Source organism: Phalangium opilio, unplaced genomic scaffold (genome assembly GCF_054372755.1).
Source record: "Phalangium opilio isolate 3A_F unplaced genomic scaffold, DU_Popi_V2 ptg000070l_1, whole genome shotgun sequence".
NCBI lineage: Eukaryota > Metazoa > Arthropoda > Arachnida > Opiliones > Phalangiidae > Phalangium > Phalangium opilio.
In genome coordinates this window covers 10402161-10424672 of record NW_028324182.1, presented here as the reverse complement: position 1 = coordinate 10424672, position 22512 = coordinate 10402161, and the positions used below count along the sequence as shown (strand labels likewise).

At 35.3% G+C, this 22512-nt stretch overlaps 5 protein-coding genes and 1 long non-coding RNA gene across 14 annotated transcripts in view; 2 read left to right on the top strand and 4 right to left on the bottom strand.

The window, feature by feature from the left end:
• The window catches only part of LOC149661533 (uncharacterized), a 56080-nt gene that overhangs the window by 5829 nt on the left and 27739 nt on the right, over window positions 1-22512 (bottom strand). Inside the window, exon 2 of one of the 3 annotated variants that reach the window (XR_016368922.1) lies at window positions 6979-7095. The exons of 1 other annotated variant lie outside the window; for it this stretch is intronic. The gene's annotated coding sequence lies outside the window, so the exon portion shown is untranslated. Of the gene's footprint in view, window positions 1-6978; window positions 7096-7288; window positions 10280-22512 lie in introns of those variants that run through there. One more of the 3 variants, XR_016368921.1, reaches the window with a different exon arrangement.
• LOC149661540 (uncharacterized) lies at window positions 161-5875 on the bottom strand. Of its 7 annotated transcripts, XR_016368927.1 has the most exons (5): window positions 5717-5875; window positions 3282-5528; window positions 3102-3207; window positions 659-2994; window positions 161-539 (listed from the first exon to the last, which is right to left on the bottom strand). It is a non-coding gene; the product is annotated as an uncharacterized LOC149661540 (long non-coding RNA). The 7 variants fall into 7 exon arrangements; XR_016368925.1 differs by having other exon boundaries at window positions 659-3207; XR_016368929.1 differs by having other exon boundaries at window positions 659-3419; window positions 3488-5528.
• LOC149661539 (uncharacterized) lies at window positions 11312-17030 on the top strand. Its single transcript, XM_089843083.1, has 4 exons — window positions 11312-11569; window positions 15822-15913; window positions 15968-16081; window positions 16162-17030. Exons 1-3 carry the CDS (start codon window positions 11462-11464, stop codon window positions 16077-16079), a joined length of 312 nt encoding a protein of 103 aa, XP_089699209.1. The 5' UTR covers window positions 11312-11461; the 3' UTR covers window positions 16080-16081; window positions 16162-17030.
• On the bottom strand, window positions 16601-18517 carry LOC149661538 (solute carrier family 25 member 35-like). Its single transcript, XM_089843073.1, has 3 exons — window positions 17971-18517; window positions 17687-17905; window positions 16601-17603 (listed from the first exon to the last, which is right to left on the bottom strand). The coding sequence occupies exons 1-3, from the start codon at window positions 18343-18345 to the stop codon at window positions 17283-17285; spliced, it is 915 nt and encodes a 304-aa protein (XP_089699199.1). The 5' UTR covers window positions 18346-18517; the 3' UTR covers window positions 16601-17282.
• On the bottom strand, window positions 18901-20318 carry LOC149661537 (solute carrier family 25 member 35-like). The gene is made up of 3 exons (XM_089843072.1): window positions 19593-20318; window positions 19300-19518; window positions 18901-19240 (listed from the first exon to the last, which is right to left on the bottom strand). The coding sequence occupies exons 1-3, from the start codon at window positions 19965-19967 to the stop codon at window positions 18911-18913; spliced, it is 924 nt and encodes a 307-aa protein (XP_089699198.1). The 5' UTR covers window positions 19968-20318; the 3' UTR covers window positions 18901-18910.
• On the top strand, window positions 20935-22484 carry LOC149661536 (uncharacterized). Its single transcript, XM_089843076.1, has 7 exons — window positions 20935-21140; window positions 21213-21303; window positions 21367-21498; window positions 21561-21845; window positions 21943-22077; window positions 22141-22272; window positions 22337-22484. Exons 1-7 carry the CDS (start codon window positions 21092-21094, stop codon window positions 22389-22391), a joined length of 879 nt encoding a protein of 292 aa, XP_089699202.1. The 5' UTR covers window positions 20935-21091; the 3' UTR covers window positions 22392-22484.

Genomic DNA, 22512 nt, shown 5'->3' with positions numbered 1-22512 from the left:
TAAACCGAACCGAACTGAGAACTGATCAGTTTGGAGATGTGCAAACTGAAACTGAACTGAAGCAATCAAATCAGTTTAGTCCCTAAACTGAAACCGAAAATAACTGAACTGAACCGAAAACTGAACTGTTTGAACTGAACTGTGGGAAACCTTACAGGGCATTTCATTATAACCCCCTACATTACATTCACAGATGTAAACAAAAATTAAGTTAAAAAAAAAACACCCTATCACTTATGTTGGATAGCCACCCCTGTTATAATAGCGTCTTACTAACTACCCATAATTTTCCCGCCACTTTCTCGCGAATTGTGTTAGATTTGTGTACGTGACAAACATCACGAGAACCAAAACCCCAAAAACCGTTTCGATAAAATAAAAATTAACGGCGTGACAGGAGTCACAGGACAGGATAACCTCTTAAGTGGCAATATCCATCTAATGTCACCCACACAGAAACACATGGTTCTGAAATTCCAAATCCTATTTAGCGCGTCTTCCTGTTCGTTTCAAACGATTTTGGTTAGGGAAATTAATTCCTATAAAAGAGAGTTTAAATCAACGAAAAAAGTCCAGTTTCGACCGGAAAAGTCGCACGTGTTCAACAATTTTCATTTTAAGATTAACGTTTGCAACTTCAAGTGAAATTTAAACTTACCGAAATTAAAGTGTAATACGTCTAAGAAACGTTGATGTACACGTTTTTCGTTAGGTCAGTGGGTTTCGTTTACCAAAGCTCTATTCTGAGTCCGGTTAGAAGAAGAAAGCAACCTGACCTTATCGCTACAGGGTTAATCTTTTGGAAAGAAGGGTCAGGTTGTCTGTCGTCTTATCCCCTTCATTCGACCCTGAATTAGATATCGCAGCCCACGTAGCCCTTGCTAGTGGGGTCGCATAATAGTATCGAATTGATTAATGTCGAATAGAGAGTTGCTCCTTCAATTTACTAATTTAACCTAGAGTCGAAAGGAATTGTATCGAACGTCCTTAAAGTCGAAAAAATTCGCTTTCTTAGGATTAGCAGCGAACCACATTTTGACAAATTTGATTAGTATCGAATGGAATGAGGATGAAAATAACAAAATCGGAATACGGTCGACACGGAACTATGTCGAACGTCATTATAGTCGAAACGTAGCTTGTGATGGGTAAGTGGCTTATTAGGTTTGGTTCGGTTAGTTTCAGATGAGGTGAGGTTAGGTTCAAGTTATTTATTCTCAATAATGACGTTGAGTCCTCATTAAACAAATGAAAGCTTGACTAAATTACCTTAAAAAGTGACGTAATTAGACCAAGAATTTATTTATTTATTTATTTATTTCGTGTGCTGTCCACAAAGTCAACAATGTGACGTATGTGTGAACATCGTAAGTGTAGTCCATGTTACTGAAAGACACTACAGGAGTTGAGGAGTACATTAATATGAGAACTAACAAACGGTTAATAATGTAAATATTAAAGAAAAAACAAAATAATAAAAATAAGTATAACAATAATAATACTAATTATACAATTAAATAATAACACTGATAACAATTAAAACAATATCAGAAAATTTAGAAAATTGAATTCGCTGCACAATAATGTAATTTTTATAAAATCATTAGGGGAGGGTTGAAGAAGTAGAGAGCTCACAAGTTAACACGAAAAATGTCTAATAATTTACGACGAAAATGGGATTTAGTAGTTAGAGTGACAACATCATTGGGCAACGAATTCCAATCGTCAATAACAGCATACGCAAAGTGCGTTTGTCGGAATGTAGTTAGCACCCTAGGTTTGACTAGTTTGTGTGAGTGACCACGGGTTCTTGCATTAATATGGCGGGTGAAAAATAGCGAAAAATCTAAATCAAGGTTGTTATTTATAATGTCAAAAACTAAGCATAGGTTATTAATTTTATGTCGCAGAGTGATAGAATCAATATTTAATAAGGAGAGTCGTTGGGGAGCCGGAAGCTTACTAATTTTGTGTGGGAGTTTCGAATATGCGTTTTGGTAGGATTTTACTTCATTCTGATTAATTGGACCACGAGGAGTTCGAAAAACGAAGAGAACAAATTCTAAACTGGCCGAAAGTTGATCAAAAACGTTTTGAAATTTCAAAATTGCATGTACTTACCACCATTAAGACCGCTGAGCGCCTAAACGCGTTCTGCTCTCAATCTTGATAAATTCTAGGGGGTAAACATAATAACAACAGACTCGCGACGGAAATAAATCTATGAAATTTTAAACACCTGCGTAAAATATTTTGAAAGGTAATGAAAATAAACAACAAAATTTTGCAAAGGCGTAACATTATTTCGAAAAGTAAATGAAGATAAACAAGAAAATTTTGAAAAAGGTGTAATTTTATTTTGGAAAAATATTTCAGAAAAATGTTTCAATTACTTCCCAAACAATATTATGCCTTTTGTAAAATATTGATGTTTATCTTAATTTATTTCCCAAATTATGTTTCGCCTATTCCAAAATATTGTTGTTTATCTTCATGTACGTTTCGAAATAATATCACGCCTTTTCCAAATTTTTTTTTGATCTTCATTTACTTCCAAAATAATATTATACCTTTTCCAAAATTTGATATTATCATTTATTTAGTTTCCTAAATAATATTATGCCTTTTCCAAAATTTGATATTTTCATTTATTTAGTTTCCTAAACAATATTACGCCTTTTCCAAAATATTGTTGTTTATCTTCATATATTTCCCAAATAATATTATACCTTTTCCAAAATTTGATAATTTCATTTATTTAGTTTCCAAAATAATATTACACCTTTTCCAAAATATTGTTGTTTATCTTCATATATTTTCCCAATAATATTACGCCTTTTCCAAAATATTGTTTACCTTAATTTACTTCCCAAATTATGTTACGCCTTTTCCAAAATATTGTTGTTTATCTTCATGTAAGTTTTGAAATAATATTACGCCTTTTCCAAAATTTTATGTTGTTTCTCTTCAATTACTTCCCAAATATTTTTATACCTTTTCCAAAAATTTGATATATTCATTTATTTAGTTTCCAAAATAATATTACACCTTTTCCAAAATATTGTGGTTTATCTTCATATATTTCCCAAATAATATTATACCTTTTCCAAAATTTGATAATTTCATTTATTTAGCTTCCTAAATAATATTACGCCTTTTCCAAAATATTGTTGTTTATCTTCATATATTTCCCAAATAATAATACGCCTTTTGCAAAATATTGTTGTTTATCTTCATATATTTCCCTAATAATATTACGCCTTTTCCAAAATATTGGTTACCTTAATTTGCTTCCCAAATTATGTTACGCCTTTTCCAAAATATTGTTGTTTATCTTCATGTACGTTTTGAAATAATATTACGCCTTTTCCAAAATTTTATGTTGTTTCTCTTCAATTACTTCCCAAATATTGTTATACCTTTTCCAAAAATTTGATATATTCATTTATTTAGTTTCCAAAATAATATTACACCTTTTCCAAAATACTGTTGTTTATCTTCATATATTTCCCAAATAATATTACGCCTTTTCCAAAATATTGTGGTTTATCTTCATTTATTTCGAAATAATATTACGCCTTTTCCAAAATATTGTGGTTTATCTTCATTTATTTCGAAACAATATTACGCCTTTTCCAAAATATTTTTGATTATCTTCATTTATTTCCCAAATAATATTATGCCTTTTCCTAAATATGGATGTTTACATTGAGTTAGTTTTCCGAATAATGTTATGCCTTTTCCAAAATATTGTTATCTTCATTTACGTTTCGAAATAATATTACCTCTCTCCAAAATATTGTTTACTTTTCAAAGTGGAGTTTTCTTCAAAATATTTTTCTATCCTGATATAAGAATTGTAAATTTTTCAGCGGTGTTTAAAATTTCATAGCTATATTTCCGTCGCGAGCCCTTGTTATTATGTTTTTCCCCTAGTAATTTTTCAAGATTGCGTGCAGAACGCGTTTAGGCGGTCAACGGTCTCAATAATAATATGCAATTTTCAAATTTTCCAAAACATTTTTGACCAACTTGCGTAGGGTTTAGAATATTTTCACAATTTTTGTCGAACTCCCCGTGGTCTAATTAATCAGAATCAAGTGTTGGTTGTGTTAAAATCCTACCAAAGAGGTACACATTGGCCCAAGGTATTCTAAAACCCTGCACAGAGGGGATTTTTACGCTGGAAAATTGAATCGGAGAGTGGTCGTAAAAGCTTATTTTTCATTGATGAGCAAATGTCAAGTATTGGCTTACTTAAATACAAATCTTTTCGATACTAATCTCAATCACATAAATTCGGCGATATTCCTTTCGCCATTAATCCTAATTTTATAAAATATTTTCGACACTATTCCAATGGCAGGCTTGACGCCCTCGATGCTTTTCCTTTCGACACTATTCTATTCGATGCTAAGATTTTCGATTCACTTCCATTCGGTGCTATTGCTCCAACATAAAATTTTCGACGCTATTCTCATTCGATGCTAATCTTTTCGACGCTAATAGTACGCCCCTTGCTAGTACTTACCTAAAAATTTTGGCTAACATTACAGTGGCATTTTCAGTCATGGTAGTAGGTCTTACGCTGAGATGTAAGATTTGGTGATTTATGATAATCTTACGTAACTCCGGATACAAATAAAGTCACTTATTTGGTAACATTTATTTATTTACTCATGCTAATTTGTATAGAAGAGACAGTTTGAATCATCAGCCTTGATTAGGTCTTTAGAGCATTGTTACGTATCAGAAGCTTATAAAATTAAAGCGCGAATGCGCGAATGGTTCACTAGATTGCAATATCAGACTTTGTCCTAATATTTGAAGATATTACGGTGTCAGTGAACTTTTTTGGGCACTCTAGTCAATGCAAAAAAAGAAATATTATTATTTATGATAAGGCGCTACCCTCGATTTTTCTCGTCTGAAGAATTAAAAAATAGGAACAATAGTCCTGTTTAAATGAATAACGGCAAATTAATTAACTTTAATCATAGTTAAATAGTATATATAAAACCTTCAAATGGTTAAATATATATATTAAGAAGTATATGAAGAGCCTTAACTATGTTATTAAAAATAGGTCATGTAGAATGTTTAATTTTGAAATGTCACAACTGTGGCATTAATGGGAAACACGTTTAAGATCTGTGTGATAGATAAAATGGTCCTCTTTCTAATGATGATATTGATATACTAAATTGTAGGTCCGATATCAAGGTCGAAACAAACTTTTCAATCATTTCTAGCCTCTAGACTCTTCCATGAGTCATGGGAAGACAAATTGGCACGTCAGAACTTTTGGGGGATAAAAATCATAAAATAGTAATCTTCCAAATGTTACCGAACGAATATTACTAGGATGTCGTTGTATGTATCCGACCCCTTGGATTAGAGATAAGAATGGGAAGGTGGGAAGGGGAAGGGTATATCTTTAGCTGATAAAGTTGGAGAAGTCTCTGATTGAAAGACTTCACGTTTCAAAATCCGGCCTTTTGTTTGAGGGGAATCCACTTCCGAGGAATCTATAGTTATCAAGATCCAAGATTTCATTTATTAGTCAGGGATAATGGATCTCGAGAATCTAAAAGAAATCTGACACCTATGAAAGCCCATCTTAATAAAAAGAGACACCACTTTTCATCGTTCCCCCTTCTTTGTTTCCATTTTATTAAAATGAATTTTCATTAATTTTTTTTCTAATAACTCTCACCGATTTTAGAACAAATTTTCTAAGAAAGAAAGAAAATCGCCAAAATTTCGAAGAAAAATTTCATCCAGGCCTATATTATCATAAGCACATAATCTTCTTTAAGTGTCCATCATTAGTACTTTAGTGCAGTGTCTACCCCGCAATTCCCTTATGGTCAGCGCTTAAAGGAGAACCGTCACCAGAAAAAATTTGTTTAAAAACCATGAAAATATTTAGAGGACACCAAAAAATGGTTAATCTCCAATTTTCATCAGAATACGATAAAAATTTAATTAGGTAATTAACAACGAAAGATACAGTTTCACCCCCCCAAAAAAAGTTTAGTTTAGACCGCCAGAAAGAACCTACGTGTAGCGCCATCTCTTTCGCGTCGAGTTTCATTCCCGGTTTTCCGCTGACTGATCTAATTTCTATCATTCTATGGCGGCGGTCTTGTGGTATTAGGCCTCGGCTAATTTTTTCAATTATCCGTTATCGCTAGTTAATTACCTTTTGATCGAGATTTATTTTGCGATGCCTTACAATAAACGATGCGCGATTCTTGGATGTTCAAGTTGTTTAACAGAAAAAACTAACATAATCCGAAAAATTTCCCTTTACAAATCCTGTAAGCCTTGGCTAGACCCGCCGCGCACTCGCGGGAGCTACGGTCTACCTCCTAGAAATAAGCCGAAGTTACGATCAGCCGGCGTCGATAGTTACACTAAATTCCCTAGAGAGGCGCTGCACGTAGGTTAAACCTAGAATCTTTAAAATCTGAGCGGCTATCCTATACAATTTGAACTTTTTGTAATAACATTTTAAATAAATTTTTAATAATTAAATCCTTTAAGAGGGATAATATTTGATATAAAATCTATCACCCTGTACAGAAAACACGAATATTTTGATTCTGTTGACGGTGGTCCTTTAAGAGAAATCGAGATTTTTCGTTCCATGGTAACGCTGCCCGTGGCCAAGAGAAGTATATATGGCGATGGCCTAACTCCCTTGGGTGAAATTGTTAGCTTAGGGTCTCCCTTTTTATTGTGGGCGCTGCCTTTTTAACCCGAATCACGTGGTACTTTTCCACCCCTTACGCTTCTGATGTTTTTACGCTTCGAAAAAAAAGCAATTGTAGAGACACTTCTCTACAGATCTCATTAAGACATGTTAACTTAAAGGTAGATTATTAATTTATGACATTATATAAATATAATATTTTTAGAGCGAATTAAAACAGCGCCTGAGGGGGTTAAACTGAGGTTTTTGACGTATTCCAAATTCGGTATACCAGCGTGAGTCAGTCCCAAAGATGAAGAGAGGGTCTAGAAAGGTAAATCCACATTCTTTCCCTAAGCAAATTCCAGGTAAACTGTAGACTGAGTGTCTTTTCATCTCTTGAAAAAAAAAAAATTGCTATACGAAATTTTTAAATCGGAAATATCAATCGTTTGTCGATCTCAAATTTCGTAGAATCATAAATTCCACGAAACTTTTTTTATCGAAGTTATGAAAAGAATTTTAAACAAATTTAAGCCATACCTTATTGATGATTTCTCGAGAATCAATTTATAATAATTAATTCAAATATTTCGTGAAAAAAATTATATTATTATTGTTGAAATCAAGTGTTCCAATGTTCATTATTTTGTATCTCACATTGAAAAAAAAAATGAAAAAAAAAGAGAAAAACAATATAATATTATTGTTCGAATCAAGTGTTCCAATGTTCATTATTTTGTATCTAACATAGTAAAAAAAGAATACGAAAACAACATAATATTATTGATCGAATCAAGTGTTCCAATGTGCATTATTCTGTATCTTACATAGTAAAAAAAGAATAGAAAACAACATAATATTATTGTTGGAATCAAGTGCTCCAATGTTCATTATTGGTATCTTACATCGAAAAAAATAAAATGAAAACAACAAGATGGTTTAAACTATAAGATATATACATCTTAGTCTTAATGCAATTATAGTCTTATAACGGCTTTAATTTCCTGACCAAACCAATATAATGGCATAGGTCAATACGTCATTCAATTAAACTCCAAAACGAAAACAACACGTTTAATGAAAAAGAAAGAATAGAAAAATTCCCGCTCTGTTCCGCCATTATCTTCCTATTACTATCTTCGTGGCAAAGTTGCACGTGCTTTCACTTTCATAACTATTACGAGCGTCAATGAGTTTCGTAAGCGTGTGCGTAACAGCGTAATTCTGAAGAACAGATTATTTATTCTAAGTTTCTAACCCACTTCAATTTAAAACAAATATATTACGAGAAATACTGTAAAGAATTCATTCCAATTTCAACGTGTTACGCGAGAATTTTTAAAGATGTAGACGATGCCAGACATTAAACATTAGGAATAATTGTTTTTAATTGAATACCCCGAAAAGAGTATCGGTAGTAGTTAGAAGAGAATTTTTACTAGTAGTACTCGGGCATTTTTTGGAGACTTCACAAGTCTAGACACGAGAAATTATTAAAACATTCTTCCTTAAGTCACCGTCAACGTGCCCGAGCGAGATATGTGGTACATACAAAATGACCTTGTGTGAGAAACTTTACGTAACCCATCAAAAGTCGTTTAACAGCGAAATTTTTAACGTACTTGTTTTATTAAACCAGCGATAGATTTAATTTTAGAAGTAGGAATGGAGAACGGTTAGTATTTACTTCAGTTATTCCGACTCATAGCCCAGTATAGAGCCCCTCCCTCCAACACGTAACGAAAAGTTTAAATTATCTTATTGGCTCACTTAAACTACGTTTTGATGACGTTGCTGACGGGGACGCCAAAAAATACGTAATTCCTTTTAACCTCTGTCGCTATGACCCGCCTCTTCTTTCATACCCCTCCGTCCCGTGGAAGGGTTTGCGGGACTATGACGCGCGCCCACATTACTCTGTTCTCCATTCCTACTTCTAAAATTAAATCTATCCCTGATTAAACCTTAAGAAAAGGCCAAGCTTATACCTTTCTATTATTAAAGCTATGTTCACACTTGCACGGGAGTCAGTTGACAACTCGTCTGCACGATTAGTTTTGAAACACTCTTTCTTACCAGTTCAAAGCCTTTTCAACAGTCTCGGTTCACAGCTTAAGACGCTCCCCTGCCCTCCTGTTAGTGCTGTCTGCTTATCTTTTCGTTGGTGTTGTCTGCTAAGGCCGTAGAAAATACCCATAATACTTGTCTCATCCCATGTGAAATACCCCTGAAAACTAGAAACTAACTTTCAAAGCCGCTTTAAGTTGGTTCGCGAAGCAACTTCAAGAAACCGCGTTTGTAATTAGCTTCTCGAGTACCAATTTTGTTCATACTTGACTTTGGAAGCGTTTTGAATCGCTTCGAATCGCTTTCCCGTGTAAGTGTGAACGTGGCTTAAGGTGAACTGTGTATCCACCAGCTTGGGGTCAACCTTGCAATACAGAATACCATATTATTCGGCCCCAAAAGGGGGGATATCACCAAGGAGGCTTATGATGTTTCCATTTATAGAAAATAAATTACTCTATGGCCAAAAAAAAAGTAGCCAACTAAAAAGGCTACCCGAATAATAGGCTTCTTATGTTTGGTAGTATTGGCAGACATTAGCTTCATACCGCGTTGGTTGCAATAGAGAAATAACGCGTGGTGCTATCCCAGGTCTATTTTATTTTTAAAAAAAAGGCACGTTTAGATGTATCATTGAATGAAACCCTACAGGAAACTCTTTTATCGCATGCCTAAAAAAAAAGAGTTCGAAACTTGGTATGAATTGAAAAATCTCAACAATTGCGAAAAGGTTTTGTAAAGAAGTCTTAACTCCCGATCCCGCAGGAATACCTAGGACGACCTCAACACCTTGACAAAAAAAAGCCCTATTTTTGGTGGTGACAATGGGCAGTATGATTTATATATTTCACTCCTTTATGACCGCTGTCACAGGGCAATGGACAAGGGTAAAGTTAGGGGTCACTTCCGAGTTTCCCAGGGTGTGCAAAAACAGAATTACTATTGAAACTTAAAGAGTCATAGTTGAACCAAAAAGTACCATCTGTTACCGAAATGCAGGACGCGATACAATTTTCAAGAAGACCGAAAAGCCAGCCGTATGGCTTGCTATGAGTGATAAAACTTGGATTTCACGATCTTGACATTGCCATGGTGGAGACTTTGAAAAGGGGCCTACTCTTAAGAGGAGTTTAGGGGGTTTAACTTTTCGGGGCCAAAACGGGGTTCTTCAATAGATTTAAAGATTGTTGCCGCCGCAAGTGCATGGGTGCAAATGCGAGATTAACAAAGGATAGCGGTGAAATCAACCTATGACGTCATTCGTCATGAAATGTACAGGAGCTAATCTTTAATTGAGGAAAATAGTACGTGAAAATGACTTTGGCACGTTCCTCCATTTCAGATTAGACTTATCATGAAATAGCAAAACTCCCGCCTTTATCCTTTGGTATGGTCATCTGTACTTCAGCGTCCTTTCAGTGGAAGCGAAACAATCTCAGAGTACAATTTCGGAGAATTTCGATTACAGACAAAAAGATAGACAAAAATCAATTCTCCGTTCGTTGACATCAACTAGAAAATAAAGAAAAAAAAACATGCTATTTTAGAAAATATCTCTCCGAAAGGATTAACCACCCTGTTTTCTCTTCTCTAAATTAGCATAACAAATATTTTTAAACTTGGAATAAAATTATACCAACACAAACTTGAAATAGTCATAAGAATAACCCTAGATTACTTTGGGAATTTTTTTATAACGATACATAGTATCATAAGGAGAGAGATAATAAAAACTATGTATACTCTGATCAAACTTGGTTTGGAATTTTCTCGATGTTCGATATTAACATACATATTAATACAGGGTTCAAGCGAGGGAAACCCCCAAATTATTCCCCGCCCCCTCCGGAATTAACATCATCCGCCGCTACTTAGGAAGGTACATAAACTGACCCTTAATTAGATACATCGTATGATGTATATCTACTGTGAGGCTATTAGTTACACCTGTCCTGTTTATTCAATTTAGACAACTGGCATTAGGGTTGCGTGCTGTCGAACAATTCATGGAAATCAAACGTAATTCATTCCTATTATAGGCCTATAGTACAACTACAACAAACAACGAATTCCCCAACCGAGCTCCCTAGATCGTTTCTCATCCTCGTTAAGTCCCATTTACGAAACAAAAGATAGATATTTCGTCATCATAATCTACATAACATCACGAGAACCGCGGCGTCCCCAAAATTTCTTTAAAACTCCTGATTAAAGTCACGTAAAGTCGTACGATTCTCCTAGTCCGTCCAATTCCTCCGCCCATTCTTCTCTTTATTTGTAATTATAGCAATTAAGGGCTTCCACTAATTCTTGGCGAGAGTCGAATGTACCCCAGGGGAGAAGTTGTTGTAATGACTAACTAGCCCCTTTACCAAGAATTTTTTTTCTTCAATTCATTTTCTTTGATTTCTATGTTCGCGCCTATATTCATTCTTAACTGCGCAGAATCGAGTTTTTGGCCAATGGAGAAGCTAGAGTCAAAGAAGGGGAGGGGGTAGAAGGATACGAAATCCATTTTGTCTCCCTTATAAAAAGGGAAGTGCCAACCAGAACCGATAATAAACTACTATCAAACAGCGCGGAAGAGACCGGCCACGGAACAGTCTCGTATCTATCAGTTATACCACCAAAAAGAAAAAATCTTCCAAACTTAATTTTGTTTATTTTTAAAATTTAAATTATTACCGCTTGACCATGGGTCGAAACTCAATCCAGATATGTGTCGTTATTACAACCCTGGCCACGCTTTTCCTGATTTCAACCTTTATCTGCCCGGCCAATTGCAAATCCGTCATGATTAAGGTAAATATATTTTAATTGCAAAAGAAAGTTTTCTATAAATTAAAACAAGGGGAAAAGATGAAGAGAAGAGGATAGATGTAGAAGGGGGATTGAGAGAAGGCATTGGGTCCGATCAAATTCTTAGGAGAGAGAGCGCGAGAGAGAAGCTTGAAGAGGGGAATTAAAATTTGGCAGTAAAAAGGAGAGATAACCATAGTTGGAAGATACGGAGACTTTAGCTTAAAATTAAAAAAAAATCCATGTGTAAATATTACACTAATTAAACTGGACACGTCCATTTGTTAAACTTGCCTAAATTGCAGGTATATTGCTTTTATAAGAAAAAAAACCACCAATTTTTGTCTAAATTTTAGGGGTTTTTAAATCACTAAAACAACCTAATCTAAATTTCTTAATTTGACTTTAAATGCAAATGATCCTTTCAAAGTTTCTAAACTATGTTTATCAAAAAAAAAAATTAATTCCGTTACTTATTTGTGTAGAAATACCATGCCGTATCTTCAAAACACGTTCCCACGATTTTCAAATCAAAAGCAGTATAGACATACTTAATCTTTCAATCAATATTGTAGAGGTCAAACAAAAGTCTGAGAAACAACCATAAAAAACCCCCTGGATTAGATAGAATGTTTGCTTCGCGACACTTAATCCCTTATAAGGGGAGCTGGTCTTTCTCTCAACTTGTTCCGATTTTGTTTCCCCCGCTTAGTACATTACTCTTATTTTTACCAACCAAGTCTAAGGAGAGAGTGTTTCAATAAAAAAAATAGACTATGGGGTTAATCTAGGGTTGTAAGTCGGAAAATTTTCCGCGGAAAATGACCGAGCTATATTTTTCCGGAAAATTTTCCGTATTTTTCCGCTACCGGTTTTTCAATTAAAAAGTTAAAACTTTAAAATTTTTCAATTGCCTTTCTTTTCAAAACATTCATTATTTTGTTTTAGGTGAATTCGGAGGGGTAAAAAATTGTCCAAGGGCACAGAGTCTAGTGACCCCTATTCTCTATAGGAAAAGCTCACTCATTTGCTATCGCTTGCAAGCATAGGGTTACTGTTTGCTCTTATGACGGTATAAGGCGTTAGAGAGTCGAGACCTAACCGTTAAGAGACCCAAGTGAAACTAAAATTATCAGGCATAAAGGATAGTGATCGTCTGCGTCATTGTAAGGGAAACGAGGTGTTATGTTGTTAATGTTATTAAGTTTGTTAACCCTGTTTAAAGTCACAAATTATGGGAAAATCAACCACTAATATTTGGTGGTACCAGTACTTTAATAGATCTACTAAAGATGGCAAAATAACTGGAGAATGTTTTAAATCTTTAAAAGTTAGATAAATTGACTCAAAGCTCACATAATTGCTAGTTTTATATTTTTCCGATTAGCGGAAAATTTTCCGCGTTTTATTTTTCCGGAAAATTTACAACCCTAGGTTAATCCCTTTCAATCTCTTTCATCTTCAAAGTCAAAGTTTGCACAACAAAAGGAAACAATCTTAATCAATCAAACTGATTCCAATCAATACTATTTAATTTGTTTATATTACATCGAGGGCCTCATTCACAAATTGCGCTATAATCATTTATTACCGGAATAGACTAGTTTTCAAATAGTTTTTTTTACTACAGATATACGCAAGATATAGTGTGACATTACAGTTAATTCCGTTTCGTAAATAATACTATAAACTTTATCGATTTCGAAATTCTGCCCCACTTAACTCGCCCTATTACGTACGACGGAGTCTTTTTCCAGTTAATTGATTAAGGCAAATTTATTAAATCATCCCATGAATATTCAATATTTATCATACAGTTGGTTAAAGGTTTATTTTCTATGACGTGATTCATCGCGACAATGCGTGAAAAAACCGGGAAAGGTAGTACAAGAACCCCCCCCCCTCCAAAAAAAATCCCGGCCCTATAGCCCAGTAAAATTATTATTTTAGAACTTTCCCACGGCTTTAAAGGGTTATTTTACGTGTAAACACTGTCAATTGGGTAGAGCTTTCAAAGCGTCAACATTGATTACTCTAAGTAACTAAGCCTTAGGAAAGTTTCTAACGAAAATTTACCCCTCCATTTGAAGTTGAATATTCAAGTAACGATTTAATAAATTCTCGAATGGAACGCAAACATAAACTTTATCGAAAGTTTGATACACTACATTTCTCATCGTGAATTGAGGGGTAGGGTAAAAGAAACGTTTACGCAATTATATTTCTTCTTTGAACATATTACGTTCGTATCTCTTTAACATACTCTACGAAGTTCAATTCATTCAAAAAGCCTTTTTGATACTTCATTCACACCTACTACTACATTAAAGATGCTTAAAATCTCAATCCATTAATAGGGTTAGAGATAAGATCCAATGCTTGTTGCGTGTTTTATTTTTCTTCTGAAAACCTTGATGGTAGAAATCGGTATACTAAACTGTAGACCTAAATATATTTAACAGCTAGGTTGTATCATATGTACAACGGCTCTTCAGGTTTTACAAGCAATATTATCTGTTATAGAGCTATTTCAATTCGGGGGGAAAGGAGATATTTTGAGGCGGGGTTTCGCTAGTCCCCGCCTAGGCGCCGTATTTTGCGGGAAATTTAGCATAGAGTTGTTCAGCGGCCCGCACGGAGGGAGGGTGAAAACCGGTTCCGTTTATTGGCAGGCCCAACTGTGACGTTCCCCCCCCCCCTTCAACTGATATAGCTCTATACTTCAGCTCCCTCCACTGTTTGAGAAGTTAGAACATATCCCCGTTCTTGTTGATGGAAAATGATAATTTAAGTGTACACTTAAATAAGTGTAAAGTTCAATGTTAAGCGAGCGATTTGTTATGGAAAATTATCGAGAAGAACACGCGGTCAAGGCTTTTTAATATAAGGCAATATAAAACAAATCTGTAGATAAATTTCAATCAAAAATCGTTTTGTTTTCATCGTAAAATATCATGATAAATGGGTTAATTAATTTAAACAGGGTGTATCTGAAAGGTCTGTGAGATATTAGAGGGGATGTTCTTTGAGAGATTTTGAATTGAAAATGTTCTATGATTATTTGTAGGGTCACTGTTTTTCAAGTTATGATTGAAGTCATAATTTCTTACCAACCTTTTCACAAACACCACCCTGCATAAAATTAATAAACATTTCTCTATTTTAATAGAGCATTTAATTTTGTAGTTAAGTTAAGATGAAATATTGAAAGCTAATTTGATTGGACTTGAAACTTTGAGCGCGTTTGTAAATCCAATGACGTCAATACAATATTTTAATTAATACCACCCATTTCCTGATTTCATCATCAATAATATAGAAATCACTCGGTTGACAAAAAGAAAGCGCCCCCCCTCCTCCGTTATTGGCAAGCTCATTATTTAAAAAGAAACTCTCATTATCAAATAATGATCAGTACGCCTAATTAACTTCAAATTAATTAATCTATCACACGTGATTCTCGTAAGACGTAACTTGTCACGTGATAAGAACGTGTTCTATCTGCGTCAAACAGAAATTTTGGGAATATTTGCTTCTCACGTAGCGTTGGCCCCATATATATATTTATAACAACCAAGGTTGTTAAACTTTGAACTCATAATAGTTTTCTTTATCCGATATAAACAAAAACATGAAATTTACTTCAAATAAGATAGCACAAGAAAGAAACAAAAAACTGCATTTAACTTAGATAAACGTGTGGGTGGAAAAATTCGGAAGCTAATCTCGCACGTATGCCAATATTTCAATCTCTCTCACCATAACGCGACTTTTAACGTACGCTGATAAAATAAACTACTCCCCATGTGACTATTTCCTTATTTTAAGAGGTCAGTCAATATTTTGGGAGCCCATGTCTTAGGTATAACCAAGAAGTGATATCTAGTTTATTAGGGAGAAGGTATAAGATGCCTAAGTATTCGCGCAATTTAGAGGCGGGGATTAACTCCGGACCTACGTTTGGACTGGAGATAAAGCTGGAAATGTGGCGCGAATTTATACCTACTTCCTAATAAACTAGATATCACTTCTTGGTATAACTAAACGTTGTAGACCCCAACATGTTCTTTGGTGCACTTTCCACTCATTTGACCCAAAGAACGCAGCGTCCCCTTTAATGTATATCAAACTTATCACAAACACCCTGTACACCTTATTTTCAATAAATATCTTAAACTAAGGCGAAATTATATTTACTAACGATCACTTTGGGTATAACTCAACTAATAACGTATATAATTACATGGTTTTTCAGAGAAGCACTGGTTATTGCGATGACGTTACACCATGCGGATGGTACGTTTACAAGAAAGAGAATCGAGCATTGGATTACTACATAAAGAGCCCGTAAGTTTAATTTAAATCTTAATTTATAGATTAAAAAGTAATTAAAAATTACAGTTGCGAATGCGCCCCGTCCTACAAATGTGTACGAGATACGGATGACGTCAGTATAGCCTCTTACGTTCACAGATGTCGGCTAGATTCTTACCTAATTGACGGACAACGTTAAAAGTATATTAATTGAATTTAATTAATTAAAACTGGACTGTACCACGGATCGGGTAACTGACCAGTACTTATTTTCTGTCCAGGTATCAAGAAATAAAAAAAATGACTAAAAAAACAAAATATACCAACCGAATTAAATGTCCCTCGTTCTCTCAAATCTCACAAAAAAAAGGTATCTAGTCAAAATAAGGTCATTATTAATCAAAATTGACTAGATATTTAAACCAGCCCAAAAAAAAAAGAATGTTACATCCCGTGCGTAATTCAAAACCAGACTAACAATAAAAAGTGTCAAAATATTAAGTAATTAATTTATTATTAGTAGTAGTCGACCATTAACTATACCCACCCTCTGTATAAAAAAAGCTGATTATTTTCTTATTTTGTGATTTGAGGGCGAGGATTTTAATATAGTTAATTAGCTAATTTTTAATTATCAATTCAGAGTGAATTAACGTCGGGGTTGTACATACTCCGATCGAGTATTATTATTGTAAAATCAATATTTTTTTTATATTATAGTTTTTTCCCTATCATCATTTTATTTCCACTATCAATGTATATATTTAATTTGTTTTTAATTTTAATTTCATCGTGTCCAAAAGAAAGTTAATTTCCAAACAAGAATTTAAAAGAATACATATACATGTTTCAATTTAAAAAATAAATATGTAATTAGATTATTTCATGAATTAAAAACAATGAATTAACAGAACTAAAATAATAAAAATATTAAAATTCATTCTAAGCAGACTACGAAGTGTCATACGTATCAATATGATATACTACTTTATCAGACTTGGGGTATTACAACTTACTTGTATAATTTTTATTTTTATTTTTAAGTAATCAGTTCTGGAAACTTTAGTTCCACTCCTCATAATAATGTATGTATTTTTTTTTAAGTTTACTACAAATTGTAGATTAAAAGTATAGTACTTTTCTAAATCAATCGATGTTCTAACTTCCTAACTTCAATGAAAAAATTCAGATATTCTTTAGGGTCAGTCTAACATTGGAAATAACAAATAGGCGGACTTTTAGAAACCTTGTGCCTTTCCCACACCAAACTTTGACCTAGTCACTACCCCCGATAACGAACCGAGAGTTAGTTAAAATTTCTAGGCCTATTTCATTTAAGATATCTATGGCACCTAATGAAATGCGGTTGTTTTATTTTTAAAATTTCTTTTTTAAAACACCATTAAGGTGTCGTTGGCGAACGAAGTCTTTTTTCTAACTTTTTCAGTTCGCTCCAGAATGTGAGACTCAAAACTACATGAGGACCACTACGAAGTAATAAAGCTGACCATCCTTTATAGAATCCATACATTCCTTCCGCTTTGAATGTCTTATTAAAACAATCAAGGACCCCTGAATAAATGATCCCTTTTCCACTTGAATCCACCGGTTGAATGTACACTCGCGTCAAAACTACATCCATTGGTGTCATACAAATAACTACCATCATCGAGCTCATCATACTAGCCATTAAGGCCGCTACCCAGCTATCTTTAGCAACGATCTAAAGAACCAATATTCCCAAGATTATAATTAAAAAATAATCAAAAAAGAAAATAAATAAATTAATAAATTAATGAAGCATACGCCTGATTTTTCGATCAAATGTTTGCATTTGGAAAAGGTTGTCAATTGGACACCGGATCCGCCAGATATCCTAAGAACGACGGCGTTGACTCCCCTCCATAACCCAAATACCCCGTGATTCTTGAATATGGTTCGTATCGCGTGTGTCATCCCTTTGTGACCATGTTGATGTCCAACGGCCACTGAGGGCGCGGACTGAGCTTGGAGATGAGATTTTATCTAGGGCGTATCCAAAACTTCTTTAGAATTCATCAGAAATTGTCTAACATTTTGACACACAATACCATGTAAAACGGACTTCCTACAAATGCACCCATACTACCGGCAAAGGCACCGACCACGATGCTCTTTGGTACACTGACATCTCCGTTCTTCGTCTTAGTAATCCCCATCTTTTCAATGCAATCGTAAGTCCCCAATCGAATACCATTCATAAACAACTGGTACCATAATGCCGGTACCAATCCCTTTTGAAGACCGGCAATACCGTCAGCTTTGGCGATGGTGAAAAAAGCGTGGAAGATATTCTTATAATGGATGGAGTACATCCCGCGGGCTTTCAATTCGCCTTGCAACTGGACTCTGGTTTTGACCACTTCCAAGGGGTTGCTGAAGAGGCAAGCCATACAGGCTGCCGTACCACCCAAAGCGTATTCCATTTTTAAATCGCCTTTATCCGAGTTTCCAAACTGGTATATGTATACATAGCACTCAAATTACGTTTCTTATCAATATTATAATATATTCATAAGTAAATGATTAGTCCCAATAAGTTAAACATGCGTATTGACGTTAGTAACCATAATTTAAGATACTAGATTAGGTTTGAGGCTCTATTATCCTTGCTTATCTATAAAACTTACGAGATTGACCTAATAAATGGTTTTCATCACTGGAAGAAATCGCCGATGAGTTACTTATATAAGTAAGTAGCGATTAACTTATGACTCACGAGATAAAAGGCTTATAAGAACACGCCTGTACTTTAAAGGTTGATAAGCCTGCTAATCTCCAACGTGTAAAGAGGCAATTAACCACAATAGCGCCGTCTGTAAAACAATATATTTCGTCTCGTAAAAATTTATTTCATAGTATATTTTAGTAAGTAACATTGGTATAAAATGATAATTATAATGAGATTTCCGAGTGTAGAATAATAGTGTATAAAATAAACTCTTAACAATATCATAACTGAAGTTAAAATTAAATAAATTAGGCAACGTTTTAACAAGGTATAGGTGGCGGCGGCGAACGAAGTCTTCTCTCTAATTTTTTGAGCTCGCTCCAGAATGTGAGATTCAAAACAACGTGAGGACCAGTACGGAGCAAAGACGCCGACCACCCTTTATAGAAACCGTAGATTCCTTCCTTCTTGAATATCTTAGTCAGACAATCTAGAACTCCCTTATAAATTAAGCCTTTCCCCTTGGTATCCACGGGTTGATTGTACATTCGCGTTGAGACAACATCCATGGGTGTCATACAAGCGACAACCATGACACCGGACATCATACTAGCTGATAACGCGGCTAACCAACTATCTTTAACGACAATCTAAACATAAATCGTAATTTTAAGTAGCTAGAATTACTCGGTAAGATACTAAAACATACGCCAGAATTTTCAGTCAAGTTTTTGCATTTCGAAAAGGTAGCCAATTGTACGCTAGATCCGCAAGTAACTCTAACCATGGCGGCGCTGACTCCTCTCCATAACCCGAGGAATCCGAAGTCCCTAAAAATGGTTCTTATAGCGTGCGTCATTCCTTCGTGGCTATGTTGATGGCCAACTGCCACGGAAGGCGCCGACTGAGCTTGTAAATGAGTTTTGATCTATATAGTACGAGGAAGAACCTTAGAGACCTATCACAGAGCTAGACAACAATTGAAATGACGTCATTATATACCATGTAAAAAGGACTTCCGACGAAGGCACCCATACTCCCCGCGAAGGCACCTGCCAAAATACTTTTTGGCACGCTGACATCTCCGTTCTTCGTCTTAGTAATCCCCAACTTTTCGATGCAATCGTAGGTCCCCAATCGAATACCGTTCATAAACAACTGGTACCACAATGCCGGCACCAATCCCTTTTGTAGCCCGACAATACCGTCAGCTTTGGCGATAGTATAGAAGGCGTGGAAGACGTTTTTATAATGGACGGAGTACATCCCGCGGGCTTTCAACTCCCCCTGTAACTGGACCCTAGTTTTGACCACTTCCAAGGGGTTCGTGAAAATACCGGCCATACAGGCGGCGGTTCCACCCAAAACGAATTCCATTTTTGTCTACAATTCCAGTCTAGTTTCATAGACCCAAACGCTATACCCGTACTATCTTCATGGCATCAATTTTTTGGTGGCAACAGTATTATATATAGTATAAATGTTTATACTATACAATTTGATTAAAAGACCGTCGCCAATAACAGTACAGTTGTAAACGTTATTGATATGCAGCTATACTATAGACCATGAACCATAATCCCGGCGCGATAAAAAAGCCTCTGAACTCTAACAGCGCTCCATTCCGACTTTTACTATAGCGTAACATAACACATTTATTAAAATACTGGTTTTTAGTTCAAGGATATCGTGAGACGTGATGTGAATTCATTAAGCTACGCGCCGAATTGGCAAAGGCAATAGTCACAAGACCTCATTCTTGAAATTTGTTTAAGACATTACCGACATCTACGCTCTTTATGTCTTACAATATTATAATTTAAAATACATTTACTAATTTAGTTAGTTATTGGCCTTACGTTATATACAATTTAGTATATTATAAAATTTTCAGTTTGAAATTTAAGCTTCAATTTAGTAACTTCATCATCTTCTTCCTTCAACTAGAAGGAATGAAAGACGTACTAAGATTTCATTTCGTCTTAAACTTTAAATTAAGTCTTCAAATACAAAACTTTACAGCGGGGATTTCAAAACCAATTGAGTATTTGTTCTTGCAGGCCATGGATTCCGGTGCTCATATCCAAAAGAATGTCCCTCTCTGATTTCAACCAGAAACATTCTTTTAACTAAATTTTTAAATTTGAAAGAAACTTCCCGATAACTTATCGAACAATCTATCTTATGTTCAAATTCCCACAAATTATGTAACATTTTATAATAAAATCTGTTGTAAAATTCATAGTTTTCTTCAATTTTAAAATTTTTCGTTTGATTTCTGAAGTGTTTAGACCTTGTAGGTAAAGGTTTAAGATTCTGAAATTAAAACATCTGACGATGGTTCTTTGGGAAATAAGTTATCTCATACAGGTTGCGGTAATTATCGTGAGAACGTGTCCCACTGGATAAAAACGGAAACAGTAAAGAGTATAAAAGGACAAATTATCGTCGCATTCTTTCACTTTGAGGAAAACCCAGTATTCCCAATTAGAAGCCTAACCATGAAATCCGCTGTTGCTTGCTTATTGCTCTCTTTGGCCGGTTATTGTGGTAAGTACACGTAAACAACAATTAAATTATGATTCAAATGAACTATATAAACAAAAATGGTAATTAAAATAGCCGCTGCCAGTATCTGCACTTTGGAGTACAACCCAAGGTGTGGTGTCGATGGAAAGATCTACGGAAACTCGTGCTTCTTGAGAAGCGCTGGGTAATTTGTTTTCCTAACCGATTTTAATGCTAAATTAATTAACTAATTTATGATTCTGTATAGTGTCCAGGAAGCCAGAAGCTTCGATGTTTGCAGAGTTCAATCTGCTCCAGTCGCTTGCCCCGCTATTTACGCTCCAGTTTGCGGTGTTGACGGAAAGGTCTACAGCAACGAATGCATGTTGAGAGCCGCCGGGTAAAATGATTAAAAAATTGCCTAAAAGGATGAACAACTTAATAAGGGCATTGTTTCTACAGAGCTGAACAAGCCGATTCTTTCGAAACTTGTCGCGGTCACCCCGAACTTTGCCCCGATGTTTGCACCCTGGAATACGCCCCAGTTTGCGGAAGTGATGGCAAGGTTTACAGCAACGAATGCAGCATGCGTGCCAGAAACTGCGGTAAATTGATGTTCACCCGTCGTATGTCCGAATGCGAAGCAGAATCTGCCCCAGTTGGACCAGCTTGCCCCAAGATCTACCGTCCCACTTGCGGATCTGACGGAAAGGTCTACGTCAACGATTGTCTCCGCCGTTTCGCTGGGTACGTCCTTAAGTCTAATGGTCACTTTGACACGCGCATTGTCTCTCCTTAGTTAAAACAAGGAATTTAAAAATGAAAATGGTGATTATTTTAATAGAGTCGAAGAAGTTGAAATGTCCGAGTGCCAAGTTCAACAGGCCGCTGTTGGACCAGCTTGCCCCAAGATCTACTACCCAATTTGCGGAGCTGACGGAAAGGTTTACGATAACGACTGTCTTCGCCGTTTCGCCGAGTAATTACTTAACTTATTCAATCGTAAAGCAAGTACTTTCCTTGAAATCTCAAATTAATTTAGGGTTGAGGAAGCCGAATCTTTCGAAACCTGCAGAAGTGTTAACCACCCTTTGTGCCCAAGCATCTGCACCATGGAATACAACCCAGTATGCGCCACTGACGGAAAGACCTACGCCACTGAATGCGTCATGAGGTAAACCCCATTATACCTCATATATATTTCACGCTATTCAAGAAATTAACATGAAATTCAACAGGTCCCAAAACTGCGGAATCCGTAGTGTCTACGTCAAGTCTAGGGGAGAATGCTAAAAAGCTTCATTTTCGAGCCCAAAAAGTTCAATTACAAATTTAACACAAAGAGAGAATGTTGCAATCCTGTAAATTAAGGAAATGTGCCTTAAGAGTTTTGTGAATTAAAAGATTTAGATAT